General features: G+C 40.0%; 1 protein-coding gene across 1 annotated transcript in view; it reads right to left on the bottom strand.

Annotated features, from left to right (window-relative positions):
- Window positions 1–199: 199 nt before the first annotated feature.
- The window catches only part of ppp2r5b (protein phosphatase 2, regulatory subunit B', beta), a 45,280-nt gene continuing 20,561 nt past the window's right edge, over window positions 200–24,918 (bottom strand). Inside the window, exons 2-13 of the mRNA XM_044182854.1 lie at window positions 23,639–23,835; window positions 21,799–21,900; window positions 20,331–20,423; window positions 19,637–19,767; window positions 18,410–18,469; window positions 15,021–15,129; window positions 11,096–11,149; window positions 9,624–9,674; window positions 9,236–9,355; window positions 8,788–8,915; window positions 7,520–7,621; window positions 200–4,877 (exon numbers count right to left, since the gene is read on the bottom strand). Of these exons, the coding sequence (XP_044038789.1) occupies window positions 4,640–4,877; window positions 7,520–7,621; window positions 8,788–8,915; window positions 9,236–9,355; window positions 9,624–9,674; window positions 11,096–11,149; window positions 15,021–15,129; window positions 18,410–18,469; window positions 19,637–19,767; window positions 20,331–20,423; window positions 21,799–21,900; window positions 23,639–23,835 (1,385 nt within the window). The 3' untranslated portion in view covers window positions 200–4,639. The remainder of the gene's footprint in view (window positions 4,878–7,519; window positions 7,622–8,787; window positions 8,916–9,235; window positions 9,356–9,623; window positions 9,675–11,095; window positions 11,150–15,020; window positions 15,130–18,409; window positions 18,470–19,636; window positions 19,768–20,330; window positions 20,424–21,798; window positions 21,901–23,638; window positions 23,836–24,918) is intronic.

Below are 24,918 nucleotides of genomic sequence, written 5' to 3'. Positions count from 1 at the left end.
CTGAGGGGAAATGCAGAGTCATGTGATAATTCTCAGTAAATTCGTATCGACTCTAGTCATATTACACATTGTCTATATAAAAATTTAAACTTGTTCCGCTTTAAGTGTGCCTGTAGATCACTGATTGCTAAATATCAATATATGAATATTACTGAAGAGACAAAAGAGGTGACACACAAAACAGCACAGACTCCCAGAGTGTTTTCTCAAAGTGAAGTTTCATTTTTAGCACATAGTTTTTTTTCTCCATTCTACACCCCCCTGTAATGTTACGTACAGTAGTAAGCCTCTCTACATTCAAACCCCCCCATCGCTGTGTTGGTCCCCAAAATATACATCTTCTTCTGCATCGTCTTAATCATCTTCTCTAAGGTTTTTCTTCAACACAACAAACACAGACCATTGGGCAGACAGTGCAAATCTAGAAATTCAGTGAAATTGCTACGTAATGCGGTTGTAGGTTTCGGTAACATTATATTCTCGTTCTGTTACTGTTGCTCTGACTTATTGCCATTCTATCGTAACTCTATGTCTTTTCTTTCCTCTGTCTTTCTCCTCTGTTTTTTTATCTTTACTGGCTTCTTTCATCCAATCCATTCACACCGCCCCTCTGATTTAAAGCATTTGTTTAAATTTCGCCACATGGAAATGGCCACAGAGAGGAAATGTGACAGTGAATGAAACCAGCGTTTGATGGCTGTCTGTGAGGCGATACCAGAGCTCTCTACGAATACTCTCTCTTCTCTCGCTTCCTGTTCTGGAGCAGTTCTAGAATGTACGACAGAATTCTAGAAAGAAGAATATGACTATTGATCAATATAGTTGAGAAGTGGGTGCTGGGGTTCCGTTCTCCCCGAGTCAGCTGCCGACTGACAATAACAATCAAGAGGGTTTGTGAGTAAGCAAGCCAAAACAAAAATCATAAAGTAAGCTGAGTTTTACGACAGCGAGGTCAAGTTTTGTCTCTTTTCAGTTGTGTTTTTTGAGTGTTTTTTTTGCCTGAATCAAAACAACGTTTGAAATCTGATCAAATGGGAGCATTTGTTTTTCTCGCCTGCCCAGAGTGCCAGCAAGATAGTGTCTGCAGATGCAGGTCTTGAGGTGTTTACTAGTATTAGGCCGCTATTACACCTAATCCATCAGAGCATTTTCTGTGGCTGCCATGGAGCACACCCAATCCGAATTTGTGCACTTTACGTCTACGCTCCTGTTGTGTGCAGAAACAGGAGAAAAACTAAAAAAAGTCTTCCTGAAAGGAAAAAATATGCAGCAGTGTGGTACTTAGTGAAGAAAGGCATATGCCAGTGGTTCCCATCGTGGGGGAGAAATCATAAAGGTCACAAGTTAAGGTCTTTTACTATTCTTTTAACAAAAGTATTTTATTTTTCTGATATTGTTTGCTCTTTTGTATTTTTGCCTCTGAAAACCCCACAATTCAAACTATTTAAGAAGGAAAAACATTCTTTGGTTTAACTGCTCGCAACTCACGTCCACACAAAGGCCAAGGAGTCACAAGCAGACATTAATTTGTTCTGAGGGGTCACAAGGGGTGGGAACCACTTGAACATGTGTAATAATCTTAACTCAGGTTCCAATTTCTAGCTTGAAAGGAACAATGAAGCAATGGCAAATTAGGTGTGACCGCAGCCTGAAAGCATCAGAACAGGTCCACCAAACTTAAAGCATTCAGAAAAACCTGGAAATTTGGGCAGGGGGCATAAATGCATCGTTGTAAGATTCATGCTGCTTGAAATGCTAAATCACTCATTAACAGCTCAATAAAACTTGAAATGCCAATCTGAGAGCTGAAAGTCAAATAGATTTCAAAACCTTGTTGACTCAGGCATGATTTGAAGTGAGCGTTTTGAAAAACTGCTGGTCTGAAGAGTTTTTGAATGTTTGGTTACGAAGCAGCCGACAGGTAGCTCTGCGTCTCAAGCGTAAAAAAAAAACAATCAATTGATTTGTTTTTACGATACATTCGGATTCAAACCCTGTCCCTCAGGAAGGAGAGAAGGAGCGAGAGAGAAAAAGAAACAAAGAGAGAACTGTTTTCTCTCGTTCTCTATCACTCTGTCTACGCTCATCTCCTGCTCATGATTCACTCACTGGATACACACCAACACACACGCACGCACGCACGCACGCACGCACACATACACAACCTGACCATCATCTTCAAATAAGGTTACATTTCCTGATCAAATAGAAAATAAATAGCATCAGTATCAGTTTTCCACAAAATGAACAAGATCATACAAAAACCAAGAAAAAAAAAACATAATTACAAAGCAAAATCATTTTTCATCAAATAAATTTACACAGAAAGTACCTTTAAGACAATGTGAATATCAAGGACGCAACAGGAGTAAAAACAAGAGTGGCAGGTAAACGTTGGTGCGACACCCACTTCCTGTTTAACCCCCTAAAAACACACAGATTATCCTGAAAGAATGAAAATATTGCTAAAATAATTTTTTTCTGTTTTTTTTCTCCTCTCTTTATCCCATCACTCTATCATAATGATCAGACAAGAATAAACAGATTTTTGTTGGTTCACACTGAAAAAACGTATCATCATCATGGTCGCCATCTAGCAGCGTCACGTCTGCTGAGCCTAAAGGAACAGACGCTCCGGGTTCAGAAATCCAACTGGATCACTGTGTTTTTCTTTTCGTCTGAAACAGTTGTGGTGCGCTATATTTATCCACCAATAACCTCTGTGCTGGGTGGGGTTTACTGGTCTGCTTGGATACATTTTTGGTTCGAAGTTGGGGGGTTCTTAACTTCAACTTTGTAAAATGTAACCTAGGCAAATTAGTAAATTTGTAAAACTTTAAACCAAAAAATCATCGTGTCACGCAACGTCAAAATGAAAGGTACCCTGTGGAGTTTTTCACCACTAGTAGCGTTATAAAGCAATGTTTTTATGAAGGGGTCCCCATTATGTTTGTATCACGCATGAAGATGCACATGCAATATGATTCACATCATGCCACCAGTTTCATGATATTCCACTGATGTAATGTGCAAAGAAACGCAGCAATACGCCAACAAAGGCAGGGAAGAAGAAGACTGCTAGCAAGTAAACATGGATGTAAACAATGCAAGAGTTAAAATATTTTAAAAATTGGCTTTGCAAATGTTTTACGAGGAGGGAAATGCATTCAGCACATTTGTCAAGCCTCAAGGATACACACAATTCGTTTTGATGAGTAACACTGAATGTAAACAACTTTGTTTCTCCACAGAGCACCTTTAAAGAAACCAAAAATAACATAGTAATGGTCTTTAAACATGGAATGTTTTTGTATTTTAAGAAATACCCCTTTAAAATACACCCACCGCACCGCAAACATCCAAAATTTCAAAAGAAAAGAAAAACAGCCACTGCCAATCCAGTTCATTCCTCCCCTCTTTAAGGTCTGTTAAAGGGGAATTCCGCTGAATTTCAGCGCTCACATTATGGCCTCATACAGTTAACATGTGATGTGAATTCAGAATTCAAGCCGGCCTTCCCCTTTATGGTATCTGCTACACTAGTGTTTCTCCCATAATACACTACAGAAATATCCAGAGACATATGTATATATATAAAAACATTATCATCATCATCATCATCATCATCATCAGTAGTACTTAGAGTAGAGTAGTAGTAGTAGAGTAACAAGTAAGAAGAAGGAACAGTATTGTACTTTATATCATTATCATCATCTTCATCAGTGGTTATTTAACCTTGAGGGACTTTAGGCTCGTCCTTTGGTGGAACCCGACAAAATGGGAGAGGAGTTAGCGCCAGAACCAGCTGTCTGTGTGTGTGTGTGTGTGTGTGTGTGTGTGTGTGTGTGTGTGTGTGTGTGTGTGTGTGTGTGTGTGTGTGTGTGTGTGTGTGTGAGTCTGTATGTATGTATGTGAGTGTGTGTCTATTGTTGGTGTGTGAGATTAGTTTGACCTGGATACACTTTCTCTCTGTAGCTCTTTCATCTCATATTTACAGTAAATATGTACCTGCATCTGTGTGTACGTGAGGGCTTGTGTGTCTGGTCTGTGCGGCAATAGTTTTGGGACATTTGTGTGAAATTGCTTCTTTTGTTTATTAATGTATTGTGCTATCCACGCATGAAATAAGCATCTCTGACCAAAAGATCAATACGAGGCCACAGTACAGACGCTGACTCGGTTGGTTAAATATCAAGACAAGTTACACGCATGTTAAACTTGGTAAGTGTTGCACCAAAAGAGAAATTTCATCTCTTATTTTGAGGCTGATTTGAAGCAGGCCAGCTACCAATTTTGGGTACTGACCTGCAGTTTAATAAACCAGCCGTTAATTAAAATGACAGTCTGCACTTTCGGACAATATTCATCTTCTGATCTGCAACATAATGTATGTGTGTACAGCAAAAAGTGAACCAGTTTCACACAATTCTGTCAGAAAAAAGGTCTTTACCTCGGATCACTGAGTTTTGTGCGCTTTTTCACAAAAAGCCACTCCCTCGATGATACAAGATAAAAAGAGAAACAGTGGATTTGTTTTGTACCTTTTCTGTCTGAGCTCTCCCAACACTTTCACCATCAACCTCATGTCTTCTCTCTGCCCCCTAACCCCCCCTGTTATCCAATCTCTGTGGAGCAGCACCTAGGTGGCGCTCTCCCCGGCTCCAGAGGAGGAAGAGGAGGCCCCGCTGGGCTTGGGCTCGGGCTGGTCGGAGTGAGCCGTCTGCGGGGACGAAGGGGTCGGCGGGTCCCCTCTCTCGCCTCGCTCCTGGAGGTTGCGCTGGTTCCTGGCGGCCTCAGTGAGCATCTGCATCCGGCGCTCCTGGTGCTCCTCCAGGCCTCGCCAGAGGTCTGCACGCTCCCTGTCTCGCTTCAGCTCCCTGGAGAGGCAGGTTGAAGGGAAGAAGAGAAACCATACCAGGTTTATACATACAATGCTTACAGACGAGATGGGGAATATAGTAAGGGAGGCGGGGCATTCAGTGTAAACAAACTGAAATCCCTGGAGATATGTTGGAGTGTGTTGGAGTTACCATCACACTTTCTCCTGAGATAGCCTTTGTTGTAATTGTACTGTATAGACCACCAACTGCAACTGCAAAGGATGTTTTCTTTGATCATTTATCTGAAGTTCTTCAAAAGGTTTGTTGCTAAAGAAGTGCTCTTAATGGGCGATTTCAGTCTTAATTGGTTGGACAAAACAAAGTAGAAACAAATGAAAAGATGTCCCTAGTAGGTTTCATTTGACACAAATGATTGAAAGTGCAACAAGAATAACAACATCTTCTCAAACTTTGCTGGATCTAAGAGAATTCCAGTTCCCTGTGGTTTTAAATAATGATACAACTGCATTCAAGCAAATAGATGAGTCTAAGGTAAATAAAATAATTTTATCCATATACAATTCAAAGACAAAAGGCAAAAGTTGGGGAATTAATGCTGGTATAAATACAAAGACAATTTAACAACTTCTATTACTTAGATCATAAATAGGTTCATAAATTTGTCAGGGACTCCAGTATACAAAACAAGTGACAGACAGGAGGAAAGCAACTACAGATCTGTTGCTTCAAAAGTTACTTGCTGAAGATGGTAGAAAGTTTGAAAAAAGATGATCTACTCAGTCCTATGCAATTTAGATTTACAGTGAAGCATTCTACTGAAACTGCGTGTTGCTATTTCCTTGAAGTCATCAAGGCTATACAGGGGTAAAGAAGGGGTAACAGTGTTTCTTGACCTATGTAAGGCCTTTGACACAGTTAACCATTCAATAATTCTTACTAAGCTGTCCAACTATAGTCTCTCTAACAACACATGAAGTTAGATAAAATCATATCTATTAGATCGCACCCAGTGTGTTCGCGTAAATAACGTAAGTGAGAAACAGAGGATAAGGAGAAGACAGAAAGAGAATGGTTGGAGAAGAGACTGATAAAAGAAGAAAGGTAGAATAATGGAAATGTTCTTATCACAGCCCTTTCAGTTCCTTGAAGCTGTTCCTTTAAGGGAATAGTTCAACAATTTGGCACATTTTTTGCTTTCTTTCCAAAACTGAGATGAGACAATAAATGTCAGTCTCATGTCTGTGTGTTAAGTATAGAGCCGGAATCAGGACATGGTTAGCCTAGCTTGGCATGAAGACTGGTGGCAGGGGAAAACACAACATGGCTCTGTCCAAATTAAAAAAGGGGCTTACTGCAACCTAAAGCTCAGAATTTAACAAGTTATATCTCTTTTGTTTAACTTGTACATAAAGATGACAAAATGTGGTTTTAGTTAAATGCTGGAACTTTTTCTTGGCGAACGATAGCAGCGTTATGTCTGTCTTATTGTCTCTTTCTGGAGATGCTTCTCCTATCTAGCTTGTAAACTGTCCTCATTGTCATCACTGTCAGACAGTTGTTTCTTGTTGACAAAGTTTAATCATGTGCTTTGGTATGTTTGCTTCATATTTGTAGTGTTTTAATACTGTATACTTATCCATTTCATATCCCTCCATGAAGCTTGCTGGTTATGGAACAACAAGGGAAGAGACATTTGTTCCCTAAGTTTGTCCTTAAGACCGCGCTTCTCCGAAGACTTGGTGCAGTTTTACAGGGGTACTAATGGTTCCTGGGAGCATGCACTGCCTGAAAGGCTTAAGTCAGGGAACAAAAGTCTTGCATGTGCAGTAAACACCACAGATTACATGAATGAACGATGAACATGATTGCCTGCAGTCTTACTCTGCAAGATGGACAGTGATATGTGGGTATTTTTAGGGAGGTATACAGTAAATCCTCCTGCCCCTGGTGTATGTCGTGTGTCTGAGTATACGCATCACCATACATCTGCTGTAGAGAGACCAAAACCAAAACCTGTGCTCACCAACTGTATCTGGAAACCTGCAGTATAGCCGGTGATTCTGCACAGAAGTGTTGAGCAGATGGATAAACTGTTGTTCATCAAGAAACAGTTCCAACACATAACTCCCCCTAAAACAACAAACTGTCTTTTTTTTTTTCATTTCTGCTCATGCACGGCTTAATCAGACAAGACAGACCACGTAAATAAGTCAGGTGTTGGTAAGAATAGAGCCAGGCTAGCTGTTTCCCCTGCCTGTCTTTATGCTAAAGCTAACCACGCCCTGACTCCAACTTTGTACTGAACTCACAGACATGAGATTGATATTGATCTTCTCCTCTCACTCTCGGGGAGAAAGCAAATAAGTGTATTTCCCGATACTACTCCTTTAAATTTTGTTTCCCAATAGTATCCACTATCTTGAGTTTGAAACAAGGTAATGAATAAGTGGAATCATGATGTGATCCGTGATCAAAAGATGACCTAAGCGATACATACTTCCAATGTGAAATATAATGTGATGGATAATGGAACAAATACCGTCTAAAACATGACTTAAGAGCCTTCTATTTCTTCCTCTTGTTGTCACTGTTGTATCCAGTGACACAAATACACACGCACACACACACACACACACACACACACACACACACACACAAAGAGAGTGAGTCATACTCACTTCTGTTTCTCCACTTTGTAGGAGGCAGTGAGGTCATCAAACAACTTGCTGTTCATCTCCATGAAGGTCTTCAACACGTTGTAGATCAGAGACACGATGGTCCTGGGGGGACAGAATGAGAAGATAATGAATCTGGACAGTCATCACCAGTCCCATGGGATTATGGGTCAGGAGATAGAGGTTAAAGGAAAAGTCAGTGTTTTTGGGAGATTAACCCAGTGGCAACCATATGTGTTGCCTAAATAATAATTCATGTGTCCCTGGTAGGTTATTAGCTCTACTGCTAATTCTTTAGCATACACTGTCACTTGATAGGAGGCTTGTAAATGGTAAGTCCTCTTCTAAAGTATTTGCAGTGGTGGAACACTGCGGACATTTACTTAAGTATAATTTTGAGGTACTTGTACTTTATCCAAAAAGCTGAAGATGCCCCGTGTACAGTAGTGCTTCTCTCCTGGGTGCCAGCTGGTGCAGAGCAAACCACAGAAAACCAAAAAATAAATATTCCAGCGCACACCAGGATACTATGCGTTCCGTGTTGCTTCATCAGATTCGCTCTGTACTTGTACTTTACTTGAGTATTTCCATGTCATGCTACTACATTTCAGAAGAAAATAATGTACTTATTACTCCACTGCATTTATTCAACAGCTATAGTAACAAGTTACTTTGCAGATAAAGATTTTATAGGAAACTTAATCAGTTAATAAAATATGATGATATTGAACATGTGATGAAATATTGAATGCTGGACTTTTACTTATAATGCAGTATTTTTTACATTGTGGTATTATTAATTTTACTTAAATAAAGGATCTGAATACTTCTTCCACCACTGAGTATTGGCATGAGGCACAAGAATGGATGGCCTACTGGGGACACACGAGTAAAAAATGTTTACATCAGTGTTTCTTGCCCCCCAAAATTGGTTGCAGTGGGACCAAACTGTACAGCTCCACTTTTACTTCAGCTCTGCTTTGGACACTTTGACTGTGGGGTGTCAGTGTTTCCAGGCATTTTGATGTAGCTGTCAACTTAAGTGGCTTTTGTCCTGAATGGAGCTCCCAAAATGACACTTTTCACTCTCTGATTGGACTAAAGACCAACTGGGAGTGTCTAATATTTATTTGCCATCCAAACAGTAATGGAGCTTGAGGTTAATCTAAAATCAAAATCTATGAGTTATGAGTTGTATTAATTTGTGTGTGTGTGTGTGTGTGTGTGTGTGTGTGTGCGTGTGTGTGTGTGTTCATGTTTGAGCCACTGACTGGTTCCAGTGCTCCTTGGAGACTCTGTAGAGGGTGGCGAATACCAGCGGCAGGATGACTTGACAGTTCTCCTCTATCAGACTGAGGATGTATTCGTTGTTCCAGAAGTAAAGAGCCCGCTCCGCTACCTGAAACAAACACACAGACAGCAGAGTTGACTTTCATTTATCAAAGTTGTAACAGGGTTCTTTTTATCAGACTGATGTTTGTACTCACAGAAGTTCTCCAAGTAACTGACTTTTTTCTACAGTGTCCTTCAGTAGATTGTTTTTTCTATAATTAAGCAATTAGGTTACTGTTATCAGGCTTATTACTCCCAAAACTGTTTGTTTGAACATGATTTGAGGGCTGATTTTTGTAACTATTCTTTCTTCATTTTGGGAATATTTTTAGATAATACTTTCAAACATTCCAGCATGGTTTGAATGTAGGGAGGTGTGGCGTTCACCTGGAAGTGAGGGCTGGAGATACAGGCTGCGATCTGTTTGAAGAGCGGCTCCTGCACCCGGATGAACTGAGACGGCTCGATCACATCAAGGATCTCCTCAATCTCCCCCAGGAACATCACCTGAATACACAGACACACCAATACACACATTTTTACAACTGATACATAAAGGACAGAGAAGACATTCACATGACTCCTAGAAGTAAATAAAAAATGCTAAGAGGAATACCTCTTGAGGAGGAATCAAAAACAGAGATACAATTAATACACAAGTCCTACAAGAACAACAGATATTTAAGAAATCTGAGTGTCACATGAGAAAATGTTTCAGCAGTGACTAATGAGAGCACCTGAGAAACATCACCGCCTTTTTATTACCAGCTCTCACCTCTTTCTGCGTGCAGGTTTTTGGCCAGTACTTGAGCAGCCCTCTGATGATCTGCAGAGAAAATATGAGGCACTAAAATAAATAAACACTGCAGCCATTAGCTCAGCAGGGTAGCTGGCTGCCATCCATCTGTGCCATCTCCATTAATTCATATTCATAATCTGACGAGTGCATTAAGAAATATGTTGTTAGCTTTGCACTGAGTTTTTTACTGCACTGATGAATGAAGAAGAAGGTTATAGCAAATACTCTAATTCAACCTCAGACCAGCAGAGGTGGGTTTACATTGGTGTACTACTTACAGGACTAACTTTAATTATAAAGTTTGATGGTCAATTTACTAGCAATAAAATTATAATATTATACTATATAATAAAGAATAATTTCCGTTTATTACTACTTGAGTCTTATTTTCATAGATTTGTCCATCATTTCTATCAGTTATGATAGCATCGTACTCACTAAAGTAAATGCAGAGATCTGAAATGTTGGTAATAACCCCTCATGTCACAGGAAAATTAGTAGGTTGAATCAGGGAGTCGGTCTAAACTGTGAAGGATGTTTACAACAGAGAGTTTGGGTAAAAATTAGAAGTAAAAATGTTCCTCTTCGACCTTTGTTTTTCAAGTTATTTACCTTCAGATAACTTTGGCTAACCTGCGGGTTTGTTAAAAGCAGTCATACTGGATTCTCTGGCCGCTTGGGGGCAGCAGAACATGGTGTAAACACAACATTGTTAACACATTATGATGTCGATATAGCAAACATGCTTTACACATCCAGCAGACACAGAGCTACATTAGCGTTCATTTGGAGTCGTGTTTCTGGCCACCTGGAGAATGTAAGTGCAATATTCACTCTCCTCCTTTTAGCTCTATTTTGGTCTCCACCAACTCCTGAGGGGAATATCTGGCTCTTTAGCTGCTAAATGCTCCACTATGTTCACCAGCTGGTCGTTAACTTTGTCTGTCTGTCGGTTGGTGCTGGACAGGTAGTGTACAGTGGGTTTATTAGAACTTTTTTGCTAAAAAAAACAGCTGCCTGCTGCTGCTGGAAAGGTTGATGAGAGCAGTGAGAGTGAACCAAAACAGTGAGCTGAAAGGCACTAAAATGCTCCGCAGAGCTGAGAGGAACTGCAGACGCTGGTGATAATTGTCTGTAGGTTTGTCACCACATGCGACACCTTTCACATCACATGTAGTCATTTGAGCCATTGTTTATACAAAAATATTGATTAGTGCAGCTTTAAACCTATATGATTTTTTTCTTGCCACATCGGACTTCTTTTAGCGATGTCACCGATATCACAGCAATTAACTTGGTAGATAGAAATGATGGCCAAAACTACAAAACTAAGAACTTAATTATCCTTTATTCCTATCCCTCACATTCCTATTCCTATATCCTATCCTATATTTGATAAACAAGTATGTTGTAGTGAGTACAGTAAGGTCATGAAAAAACAGTCTTACATATTCAGTCACTGTAGCATCTTTCTCCATAAACTGCACCACACAGTAGGCCAGCTGTAAGGACAGGGGAGACGTGGTTAGAACATACACACACCAACACAGAAAACACACACACATTCCCTGAAGCTGTCAAGGAGACAAGGGGGATCTTAGCACTTATCCCTCAGGATTACACACTGCTAAAGATCGGAAAGACAAGTTTTCCAAGGGAGATGTGTGTCACAAGTGTGTTTGTGTCTCTACTTCTACATCAGCTCTTGTCTCCTCTTATATGATCTGCAATCATTTCCTATTATTCAGCGAGTGTGTGCGCACATGTGTGTGCGTGTGCATGTGTGTGTTTTGCGGTTGCCCCCTCCACCCAGGCCGGTTGCCGTGGCGAGTGGGCACCGTGGCGACGGAGACTGTGTGTGCGTGTGTTTACTTCGGAAGGAGTGATGTCACACACACAAAGTCCCTTAAGGGCAATGTGAGATAGAGTTTAGACCTCTTGTCTCAGTCTCTCTGTCTTTCCTCTTCTGTCCTATTTATACCATTGCCTTGTTCAAATTATTACTGTACTGGTCCATGTTATGACTTTCAGATAAGTAAGTTCAAATACTGTCAAAATAAAAGTATGCTGGATTGTCCAATTTTATAGTTATGGACAGTAGAGGTTGTGTACTGTCAGATTGTTGATGGTTGTTCTCTATCTTTTTGTAGGACAATCAGTTTTTACTTTCTTTCTTCTTTTTTTGTTGTTTCTTTCTTTGTCTCATTATTGACCTGTAGCTCCACTGTCTGTCTCGCTGCCTGTCTGGCTTTCACATCTTCCACAGCTTTCATCTTTTTTCCCGTCTAATCCCTTTTCCTTCTTACGGTGCACCTTTCTTGTTTGTCTTCTCTGCTCGCTCCAACCCTAACTTTCCTGTCCCTCACTCGCACCACAACATGGTTACAGAAGGAGAGGGAAAGAGGGAGCGGAGGCTAAAAAAAGGGACTGGTGAAAGCAGGGATGTCAAGCTTGAATAAAAAGAAAAGTGGGAAAAAGAGGAGGATTAAAATAAAGGTGCTGATCGGTCAAACTATTTAAAGTATTAGTGAGGCATTAGAGAAACTGCTTGGGGTAAATATGATGTTGGATTCTGTTGTCACGCCGGGCTTTTTGGGTGCAGGAGGTTGTTGTTAGGCTACGGATTATGGACATTGTAGTCTTTTTAAAGCTGCGATTTTACCAATATTGATTTGTCAAGGTGACAGGTCAAATTCAGGTCTATTTTGGGGGACAAAGTCATTCTAGAGAGCTCTAATGTTGGCTTCTTGCCTGTAAATTTGTTACGATCTGCACATCAAAAATTATCCTTTCCATGCTTTTACAGTTCTTTCAATTGCTTTGTCAGATATAAACACATTATATCTGACAAAGATCCACAGATTATTCACAATCTGTGGATCATGTTGACTTATTGTCACTTAGTTTAAAGTCAAACTGAAATTTGAATTCTCCTCACTTTTTCTGTAAGGTACGTTTTGTGCTGCAACTCTTTCCATTTTTCAAATAAGGATGAAAACATTTTTGGACATATTTCTGAAAACACCATCTAAGATTCAGGCCTCTGGGTGTGAGTCTCCAGCGGCTGACTGACATTTGAACGCAGTGTCAACTTCCGTGTTGGCTACTTCATAGCCCTGTATAGCTTACAAACATTGATATAAGGTGTCGTTTTCTTCTTTTCAATGAGCCTACATAACATTGGTTTTCAACCGTTAGCGATTTCAGACATCTGTCCCCTAACAACATTCAACATTTGGGAAGACACATCGTGCTGTCAAGTTTGTATTCCACTTGAAAGGTGGAAGCTAGCAAGCTAGGCAAACGAGTTTTCACTCGGAAAGTTGAAGTTAGTTAGCTTAGCTTGCTATTGTTAGGGCTGATTCCCACTAGAAGTTACTTTTTGCTCATATTATTTCAACACCTGTTGAGTCATTTGGCAGCTCCTGCACACTCAGACTTGTGTTTATTCCACATCATACAAAGGAGGAGGGTCTAGCTAGCATTACCCATGTCTTTCATGGGTCAGTGGACAAGACTGTCAAAACTCAAAGCATCTCAGCAGTCACGGAGTAACGTAGGGAGTGCTCAAATCTCAGATGGGACTAAGTAACTGCTAACGTCAGCCCCCCCAGCTGGCTATCTGCCAGTGTCTGTTGGAACTGAGGTCATATTACAAACCCACACAGATATTGCACCAATCAGATTATGAGTACCGACATTGTCAGTCTGAACAAAAAATATCGTACCCTGGAGAACAATAATGTTGGGGGGGGGGCTATCACAGCAGAAACTTAGATCAAACTTAAATGTCTTGTTTTTAGTGATTTTGACCAAATAAGTCAAAACAAACACCAAGGATACACTGGTGTCGTAGCAAAAAAAATAAAAATAATTTCATTCGTTCAACTTTAAGATAAGAATCTGATAGAAGCTTAAAAAGTAAAAGCACTGAATTTGCTTCTTGATATTTGGAGCTGTGATGTGTAACCATGTTGTGGCTCACAATATAGCTCTAACAGCTGTTATTACAATTAGGTGACATGAATATAAATGACAAAACCCTTCACAGTCTACAGGAAGGATGATTCAAATGTATTTTACAGTGTTGAGAAACCTTTAAGATGAATAAAAGGTGCTGCTGTGATATTATATTTTGATATTTAGATTCAGAAATAGGTCACTCCTGCACAGCCACACCTACTGAGTGCAAAAATGCTGTCCACTAGCATCGTATTCCCCGTGACCCTGTCAAACTGAGTGTGTGTTTGAGTGTGTGAATTATGTATGTGTGTGAACCACAGGGAGAGAGACGGGGAGGAGAAATGTAGGGCACGGTGATGTTCAGACCCAGAACATACACACACACACACACACACACACACACACACACACACACACACACACACACGCACACAATAGACTGGCTACCATCTGTGTCATCAAATATTATGATAACCCAAACACACATACTCATATATGAACACACACAGACCAAAGAAACCAAAGGCACACACACTCTGTGTGTAATTCAAGGGTGAGTGCATCTCTCTGCAGTATTATCTGTGACTCAACGCTGCCTCCTAGTGTTACATTTGGCACATTGCAGGAATCTCTAACTACCACTACCATTTGAGAGATATTCATGTATCGTTTATTTATCAAGGTAAGAAAAAGACCTGACTCTCCTCTTCCTCTGGGTTTTAGCCCTATACGTGCATATATTCAAGCCAAATGTTTGTAGACAGTGCTAACTGTTGCATAAAACCCGAGAGACCAATCAAACTTTTGACAGGAGATTTTGTTGATGCTGACCGCTAGATCACTGCTAGAGCAAAACATAGGCCAGAAGGTACAGTAGAGAAGCCAGAAGATAAGTAGGGTAGGGTCTCTAAAACCTCAGTCTCAGTCTGGAGAAAAACTGCAAAACCACCAAGTATTTTGGGTTTCATTTGATAGTTTTACTTTACCAAGATCTAAATATAGTTTCAGTGGCTTTTACACAAAACAGAATTCAGTTTTGTTTTTTGTTTTGCTTGAAAATTATGAAAATTGATGTCCAGAACACTACTACAAAACATCAGCATCAGTGTTGGCCTTGATGACACACATGAACACATGCTAGCCATGACAAACAGTTGTAAGGTACACCAGACAATCAAACATCTGTCCCATTCATGTGGATGTACACATGGCATCAACAAATTTTGCTGCTGTGTAATTGCATTTGTGGTGTTACAAAAAACAATAAATGGGTTTAAAAAACAGTCTAAGTTGGAATGTTTTTAATACCACCAGGTATCAAAACAAACTGGTGGTAGTACTAACCCTTATGAAATAGTCTAACGTACAAAGACATTTAAATATTGGAGTATGCAGGAATATGTCACTGACCTGTGCGTGGAAGATGGAAAGGGACTTTGCCGTGTGTAGCGGGATGAGAACCCGAACCAGGAACTGCTTGTGTTCAGCCTTCAGGGGCAGTGCGAAGCCATTTATGATGCTGGAGGAGAGGAGAGGAGAGGAGAGGACAGTCAAAGTTACACTTAAATACTTTCACTCTGTGCCATGTGAACTCTTTTTTTTAATCACGTTTGCTTTCTTCCTGGCAAAAACAACAAGGTGCTGTTTTTCACATCTGTCACATTGTCTTTCAGTTAAAATATGTCAAAAATACTGGAAATGATTATGGGAGTTGATTATATTAAAGCTGCATCTAGTGAGTACTTTCAATATCAAATAATCTTTCTATTTGTTTTCAGTTAATCAATTAATCCTTTAATAAAATGTTATAAAATGGTCACAACAGACCTCATGCTGACATGATGACAGGATCAAATTTGGTTGCATTGCTTGTTTTTTTATGACCAATAGTGTAAAACCAAAATATAGCCAATCCAATTAACAATGATATGAAGCTGGAAGAAGTGAATGTTTGGCATTTTTGCTTGATAAATGCCTTAAATTGATCATCAAAATGGTTGTTGATAAATTTTCAGTCAATCGATAAATTAACTAATCTAGATTAGATGTTGCAGGTGATCCAGATCAACTGTTAGTAATTAGTAAATATGAGAGTAAACCATTATGTCCAGGAAGATGTATCATAATTTAGCATTTGTATATAAATACACACACACACACATTTGGACTAAAAATGCAACTCTATGTGGTGAAGCTGGTACTTTTAGTCAATAGAGAGCAGCAAAATTAACATATACATGAAAACATCACGTATTACTTCAAAAAATCTACCATTTACATCTGTGTAAGCGTGTGCATTTGTCTGTGTGGTGGAGTCTATTCTTGTACTGTGTCCATTTCCAAGTGACTGGACAAATGCATGGTCTGCTCTGTTCACTACTACACTGACTGACAAAGAGGTAGCTCAGCCTACGGAGGGAAGAGTATTAGCAGTGGGAACTAAACTTGGAAACGCTTCTTTAGCAGCACTCTGAGCTGTTTGTCAGGTTGCATGGACTATTTATCTGTTTGTCTCTCTATCACTCAGTCTACCTGTCTGTCTGTCTGTCTTCATTTTCTAATAACATCTTTGCTTAGTAGAACATTCCTTCAATAATATCTCCCTCCTGCTGTTCCTCTAATCTCTCTTTCTGCCTCCCTCTCACCCTTTTTCTTCTGTCTTCTTCCTCTCTCTGTCTCTTTCTCTTTCTGTACATTGTATCCTCTCTTTCCCTGTCTCCATGTGTGGGAGGAGCTATAAATACCTCTGTTACCACCAACATGAATACAAACCTCTCTCTCCTCTCCTGCTCTCCCTCCTCCTTTCTCCACTTCTGACTCACCGTTCACTCACTCATCCTCCCTCCATCTCCTTGTTTGCCTCCATCTCTCATCCCTCCATTCCTCCCTCTTTTCTCACCTTGGCCTCATCCTCTCCTCTACATTCCTCCTTTTTCTCTACATTAACCCACAGTTCTCAAACCTCAAAAGTCATCGTCCCTTTTTGATTTCACTTTTTGATCAGGTGAAATGGTGGTTACGGGTTAGAAGGAAGGTTTCAGATTTTGTATGAACCTCTTTATCCTTTATGTTGGTAAAAACTAAAGAAACAATAGTATCACTTTTGCAAGAATATTCTAGCACCTAACCAGCATTCAGACAAACCACTCCAGTCTCTCTAAATCTCTGAATCCAGCCCTCTTTTCAACTCTCTTTACTTTCTTCTATGTTTAACATCAATACAGGTTATTTAAAGGCACTTGTTAAATAATGAAAGACAAAGACAGGGGGCACAAGCTATAGATTCCAGCCACCAGAGAGAAATGAATATTTATTGACTCTAATACTTATTTGTTTGTTTGCTGTCTGATTTCTCATCCTCCATCTTCTTTTGTTTATTCTCCTTCCATCTCTCCATGTCTCCATCTTTCAGGACTATCAACATGTATGTTAATGTAACAAACTAATGTCTTCACTAGTTTCTTTGTCTCAAACTTGAGTAAGCAGTGATTAAGCTCTGTAGAGTGTCTGCATCTTACATAAGAGATATATTTAATTGCTTTCTTTCCGAGAAAGAAACTGTAACTACTCTCTCCTTTTATGTAAATTAGCATAACAAGGCCACTACCTACCTAGCCGGCTAACTAGCTAGGTTGTCATGTAGCTTGGATTATAACTCAGCATCAAAGTGGAAAGGAAACGGCAGCAGCTAGCTGGTTATCAGAGTTCCTCAGACAAAGACACACAACTCTGAGACTAGCAAAAAGACTGGTCATGCTAGCCAACAGGAGCTAGCTAACACTGTTAACACTTTAATGCTGACTAATAATCCAAGCTCAGGCAAACTACTACAGACTGTTTCTTTAAATCCAGCCCTCTTTTCAAGTCTCTGCCACTTCTTTGCATAACATCAATAAAAAAAACATTTAAAGGCATTTCTGTACTTATAGTGCTGAATAATGAAAGACAACGGGCACAATAGATTTCAGACACTAGAATGTCCTTGAGAGGAAAGCAAATATTCATTTCTTTCATTTTGACAAAGAATGCTACACAAACTACACAGTCACAGTAACTAACCTCTCCTTTATCTAGCTTAACAAGCAGCATGCCACCTACCTAGCCAGCTAACTTCTTTAGCTAGGATGTGATGTGAGCCTGGATTACTCAGCATCAAAGTGAATTGGAGCCAGTGTTAGCGGCACAAGGTAGTTGGTTAATTCAGAAAATGTTCCTCAGAGAAGGACAAACTATGAAAAGAGCAAAACGACTGAAAGTTTCTTCTTTGTGGTTGCTCTAGCCAACAGCAGCTAGCTAACAATACTATGTATGTTTTAATCAAATAAGTGTTGGTAGGCATATTTTTTCAGTTTGGACAGAGCAAGGCTAGCTATTTCCACTTCTTCCAGTCTTAATGCTAAGCTAAGCTAGCCACGTCATGACTCCAGCTCAGTAATGCACAGACATGAGGTTGATATTGATCTTTTTATCTCACAAAGAAAGCAAGTGTGTTTCCACAGTTGTTTTTACCTGATAAGAAAGAGGGAGCAATGATGATAAATTTTAAAAAAAATGCATATTGACACGTTTTTGTGTTGAGTAGTTTCAGTAGTGGTTATGCTTTATCGCCGTTTTTCATAGTTGCTTAATTCACTGGGTTACCAGCTGTCTCACGAAAAGAAGCAGCTGGCAAAGTACAGTACGTGTATGTAAGTGTGTGTGTGTGTGTGTGTGTGTCTGTTCACACTCAACTCCAAATGCATTCATCAGGCCATGATATACTACAAAGTATATGTGTCTGTGTGATTGTGGATACAAACCTGCCGAGGATTTCCAGAAGCTCCGCGACTCCGTTGAAGTGCTCAGTTTCATATATGAACCTGAAGATCAGATACAACACACACACACACAGAGGGTGAGGCAACTGTTTCTAGTTTAACAGTAAAAGCAACTAAAAGAAGGACTGCAATTCTAAAAATAGTAAAACATAGTCTGTTAACTTCTGTAAATTCCCTGGCATTCCTGCCTCTCCTAAGGGATTGAACAATATCATGAGGTACCATGTCTAAAATACAACTGTGTTACCTCTGTGATGATATCATGTGAAAGAGAAATGAAGCACAATAACAGTTAAGCAGATTTATGCTTATACTATCTTTTAGCTGTCATAAGGCACAATGATACTGAAACCAGTTAACTGAGACAGAAATAGAGCATGTTGCAGCATTGCAGCTCTCCCGTGCTTGAATTACATTGCAAACACAACAATTCAGCCACACTTGGTGAAGGGAAAAGATGAAACAGGATTGTACATCACAGCACTCTTGTTAATCAGAGCTGTTTAACATCATTTGAGGAGATTTGTGTCACTACACAATGATTTAACTCTCAGGATAGATGCAGGATGGCTGACTCAGTGAGTTTAACAACAATTTAACAATAACAACTGATTACTTATATTATATATCATAATCGTAATTGTGCTTTAGCAACACATGTCAACTGTCATGCCAATAAAGCCTGTTGAACTGAGTGTTATGACTGCAAATGTGCACAGTCATGTTTGTGCATGCCTTGTGCCTGTTTGTTTGCATGTGAGGCAGAATACTACTTTATCTGAGCCAGAAAATACTACATGTTGCATTTTGTGCTTCTCAAAATTTAGAAGACATGTCCCTTAAACCCTGGTAATACTTGTCACAATAAGGATGTCGCTACTTGCTACTTGGAGGTTTTTCCGTCCTTCTCATACTGATAACTTGGCTTGAATGCAACGTTTGTCTCTTGTCCCTTGATAACAATACATATGCACATGCATATGTATATAAAAAATATATCAAATGTTTTCAAGTTTCGTGCTGTAAAATCATCATTATATGTTCCAGTGACACACCAAGCAAAAAAAAAAGTGAATTACTGAGGTCATAAACACAGCTGTTCTCAGTGCTGATGTTCCTTGTTGGCTATTGTTTGATTTATTGATGTTAAAATGCTATAAATAGCACCTTTAAATTCTGTGCATTGGATTGGTGGAAGGCAGCCTGTACCTGAGGAAGATGTTGTTGATCTGTTTGCGGATGTAGGCTCGGAGGCCCAGTAGTTTTCCATAGACACGGTGCAGGATGGTCTTTAGATACTCCCTCTCCCTGGGGTCCTCGCTGTCAAACAGCTCCAGGAGCTACACACACATACGATAATTACAGACACAAATACACTATGTTTATAATATGGTTCTTGTGAGGACCTTTTCTGACTGCATTCATTCTCTAACCTCCTCACGCCTACACCCAAATCCTAATCTTAAACAAATTTTTAATTTTTTCAACCATAAACCTTATCTCTAACCAACAGCTCCTCCAAGAGACCATCAAAATAACCTCTGATATTTGTCTCATTTCTTTATCTTGTGAGAACATTTCATGGTCATAGAAATATATTTTTACCATCCACAAAGCAAAATGAATATTACATTAACTGTTGTTTCCTCATCAATTTCTAAAATAAAGCAGGATATTAAACAAAGACAAGAACTGTGGAGTCTTTAAGTCAATATTTTATATGTGCCCCAATCTAGGTAACAAAATTTGAGAGCACTTCAACAGGGATATTACTTGGTCCTGCGATGGCTGCTGTTTCAAAGAGGAGCTTCATTTATTTATACCTTTCCATTTATCAGGATTTCAGAAACATCTTATGCTCTGGATAGGACAAACTGCATATTTAGGGGAGAGAGAGGATTACCTGCAGGACAAACTTCTGGTCAACGTAGCGTTTGGCCATGGAGGGCTGGAAGTCCGGGCTCTCCAGGAAACGCAGAAAGAACTCGTACACCAGCTAACGGAGGCACAAACAGCAAGCGATTAGATGTCATTAAGTGCGCCAGTGCTCCTAAAGGAATAATTTGACATTTTGGGAATTATTCATTTTCTTGCCGAGAGTTAGACATGAGAGTGGTATCGATCTTCTCATCTGTTTTATACAGTCTATGGTCTGTACGCTAACTATGTAGCTAAAGCCAGCAGCCGGTTAGCTTAGGTAAGCGCAAAGACTGCTCATACACAAATCATTTAGAAGATGGCACAAGAATGGAAAGATGACAGTGATAAAGAGAAAGAGTGGAGGAAAGAAAATGACGAACACAAACAAGACTTCTCTTCTGCTATTCTCTAATTTGTTTTTTACACTCCCTCTGTAAGCAAAGTTGCTAAAGATCAGAAGATCGGTATCAATTCTTCACGAGACAGTTTGGACTTCACGCTTACGTTTTGACTCATCTCTTGCTGAAGGTGCAGAAGTGACTGTACACCACACCCAAATGTCATGGGCAAACATCACAAGTCTATTTAGCAGATAAGACGGTGTAGTCCCTCATTCGTCCAGGAGTGTTCTATCGTAGAAAAGGTTTCAGTCGTAGTCATCTGGACACTGTTTTCAGAATCAAGACGTTCAAAACTCAATAGGCCTGATTACTGATTACTGGGCCATCTTGAAACTATTAGGTCAGTTTCAGGTGAAACTAGCTATTAACAGATACTCAGGTAGATTCCTTCCTGAGGGCAGGGCTTATGTAACTCAGAGTAGCTTAAATTTCCAGTTCCCGTCCAATTTTTTCACAATTGAGAATGACTTCCGGATGGGAGCCGAAACGTCTTGATTCTGAAAACAGTGTCCAGATGACTACGACTGAAACCTTTTCTACGATATTTAGCAGATGTGACATTCCTCTTTGCTAGAGCTTCATTTTGTGATTCAGGCTGATAAAACAGGTACATTTTGGTATAAAGTTTTGCTTTAATCAGCAGATTTAACTGATCTAAAGGACCAGGCTCAGGTACAGTATGTTTATGTGCAGATAAATGCTGAACACTGCATTAAAAGCAACACCTGGTGGGGGTTGTGTGCATTATGACATTGTCCACTCTCCCAAATATAGTATATAATAAATAGTAGGGCCCATTTTTCATGACACTTACTGACACTGCATTGTGTTTCACTTTAATAACAAAGCAAGTACATCACAACAATTCCCAAACTGTTTTTTTGGCGAAAAAGGCCAGATTCAACACATTTTGCTGAACATATCCTTTCTAAGAGAAACTGTCTTTTTCTCCCTTTACCTCTGCAGGGGAAAATGCATGAAATTATGTAAATCGTCAGAATATGGTCATAATTTTACCACAACATGAACATTTTCATATGTACGATGTACCTGCAGATGCGGCCAGGAGGCTTCGAGCGTCGGCTCATCTTCCTCAGGGTCAAACTCTGGATTCTCGCTGGGTGGGAGAGTCCGGAAGATATTTACAGAGATCTGGAAAAACCACAAACAAGGAGGAGGAGGGGAAGAGAGCAATGGGAACAGGAGGAGGAGTGTGAGGAGGAAAGTAGGAAGCGGAAAAGATGAAAATGGATGAGAGGTAAGGAGGGATGTGGATACAGGAAGGGGAAAAGGGGGAAGAGCAGGTCAGAGAGAAAAGATTAGAAAGAACCAAATGACACACAGTACATGTAGTACAGAGGGATGTAATAGTCTCGAGTGTCTACGAATACGAGTCTCTGATTGAAAGTTTCTTTACTGTCCTAGTATGGTATAGTCATACGCATGACAGAGCAAAAACATTTACAAAAACATCCTTTGACTAATTTCTAGACTTCATCATCCTGATATTTCAACAGGATGCACATCACAGATTTGTGTCACCACACACCAAATTATCTCTCCGGATAGATCCAGGATGAATAGCTGGTGTTAGAAAACAATGCCAATTATCATTCAAATGTAATGTTTCCTGTAATGAGTCCTATGTTAAAAGGACAATTAGGTGGATTTCTAGCAACTAAATCAAGCAAATAAAATAAGTAAAACAGTTGTGTTAGGTGGGTGGTAGTGTTGCACTACTATATCAGATGCCAACTGTCCAATCAAAAGAAGAAGCTGTTGCATCAAGGGGGAAAAATCGTGGTCTTCACTATCTGTTTTCAGTTTCCGAGTTGTCATAAACAACTTCAGCTACTGTCAGCCATATTTGATGCTGTTCGCAGACTGTGTTTGAGAAGAACAACTAATAAGCCATGCAACCTGACTGCTCGCTATGTCATGATTTATTCAACAAATGCATTTCCACTGGCCATTTAGTGCATAAACTATATTGCAAATAGCAAATGTGGTAAATCCCAACACCCCAAATCAGCATTATTTTCTTTTCCATTCTTTCCTCCTCTCCACACCTCTGTTTGCATATGTATAACTTCTCACTGCAGGAGGATCCAAGCTTCTTTCACATGACCATGTAAACCTCACTTGGATTTAAAAAGGTGCAAATTGTGCAAATATCCATTTGGTGATTTTAAGCCATGCTAGCTGTGGCTAGGGATGTTAGTCCGTCTGTCAGTTGATTGGTCCACCACTTATGTGCTACCTATGTTAGCATGCTAACACGCTGAACATGGTAAACATTATACCTGCTTAACATCCTTCGCCCTCTTTCCTTTCATCCCATCCATCAGCATTTTCACATCCTTTGGGCATAGTGACTACATAACATAAGCTGTATCCTCTGCTCGCTTTACCTTCTTTCCTCAATCACTTTTTCTTGGTGCTCTGTGACGGTGTCCACACATTTTCCACCACACTCTACGTTATCTTTCTTGTCCATCCCTCTCTTTCTCGCCATCTGTGCAGCCTATTGCTTCTTAGCACCCTTTGCAAACCCTCTATCTCTTCTTTCCTTTCCTCCCGTTATCTATCTATCCCTCTCTTCCTTTCTTCTCTCTCCTCTCTCACCACCTTTGTTTGGAGCCTCTGGTGACTCCACCAGAGCTCCTCAGCTGGATATCACACTGTCTACCTTCTTATTTTTCCTCCTTCATCCATCCTTTCATCCTTCTTTCCTAGTCTATTTTCTTGCTGTGTGCACAAATGATGAGGTTGATTGATGTTAATTTTTGGCATTTGGATACTTAGCATTTACTCATCTGACTTTCATTTTTCTCCTTTAATCTATACATAATTTCAACTCCTAACCTCTCCTTTATTCCTCCCCTCCTACCATCTTTATAGCCTCTGGGTACAGAGGCTCTATGAGGACTCCTCTGCTAGTGGCCACGCTCTCCACCAGCTCGTTGAGCGCCGCACGTTTGATCTCCTTCCCCTTCAGGTCAGCCACGCAGTCCAGGAAATCAAACAGCACGCAGCACTGCTGCAGCTTCTTACAGAACAGGTCATGTAACTCTGCCACCGGGGCATCTGGATAATTGAGAGGTAGGAAGAAAGAAAGAGAGAGAGAAGAGAAATGTTAGACAAGGAGGTTAAAGGACAAAAAAGGCGATGCAGCTCAGCCGACTCCGATGGCTTTCCTGAAAGGCGCTTTGTGTTTGGTAGTGAATCGTTTGACAAAGTGGGAGTGTTGGAGTACACAGAGATGTATTCTACAGGCTAAATCTTCTCTCAAAGGTAATGAGGGAAAGAGAGCAGACTATTACTCTACAAACACATTTGTACACGCCCACACACACACACACACACACACATGTCCACACACACCTTCCTCCAGAGGGCTGTGTTGTATCTCAGTCCTATTACCTGTCAGATTCATTCTCCAGACCTGTTCGTCACAATGAAATAACCTGCTGCCGGCCGTCAGATTAAAACCTTGTACCTCCAAAAACACCACTTTTCAGATGTAGAGAAAGTGGCTGATACCCATGGATTACTGAACACATAGTTTTAAATTGATTCCACAGGCCTGGGGGGGTGTGAAACTTAGCAGCTCAGCCTGTAAAGCATCATGCAAAAAGTAAATAAAATTAAGCAAAAACCAAAGTAGAGAGTTACGAGCTTTGACAGCAGCCAAATGGGATTGCTTGGTTCTTTTTCTGAGTAACCAGATGATGGATGACTCAATAACTAAATATAGCAGTGAAATATCCCAATTTTAGATTCCTATATAAGTGAGATGTATGTGAGGTTTGGTCTGAACAATAAAATGCTGGTCTATATTGAGATAAATGATAAAATATACATAAAATATAAAAACTATTCCTCTTTGCAAAGGTTTTTGAGGGATTTCCAGCAGAATGCTGCAGACATTTCAGACTGTATGTGTATATTTATAACATGATATAAATGACCTGTTTGTCATAATTGCTATGAAAATTAAGAGAAGGTCAGCTGGAAAGACATCACAGACAGATCACCTTCTTTGATTATTTGTTTAAAGCTGTGAATCCTTTTCCAGCTGTACGGTACGTATCTATGTATGTATGGTACACAACCTTGCCATGTACGTACGTGTATGACTGATCCAACAGGACCTCAGTGGGCCTAACT

This window comes from Siniperca chuatsi, linkage group LG22 (genome assembly GCF_020085105.1).
Source record: "Siniperca chuatsi isolate FFG_IHB_CAS linkage group LG22, ASM2008510v1, whole genome shotgun sequence".
Lineage (NCBI taxonomy): Eukaryota > Metazoa > Chordata > Actinopteri > Centrarchiformes > Sinipercidae > Siniperca > Siniperca chuatsi.
This window is presented reverse-complemented; position numbering and strand designations above follow the sequence as displayed.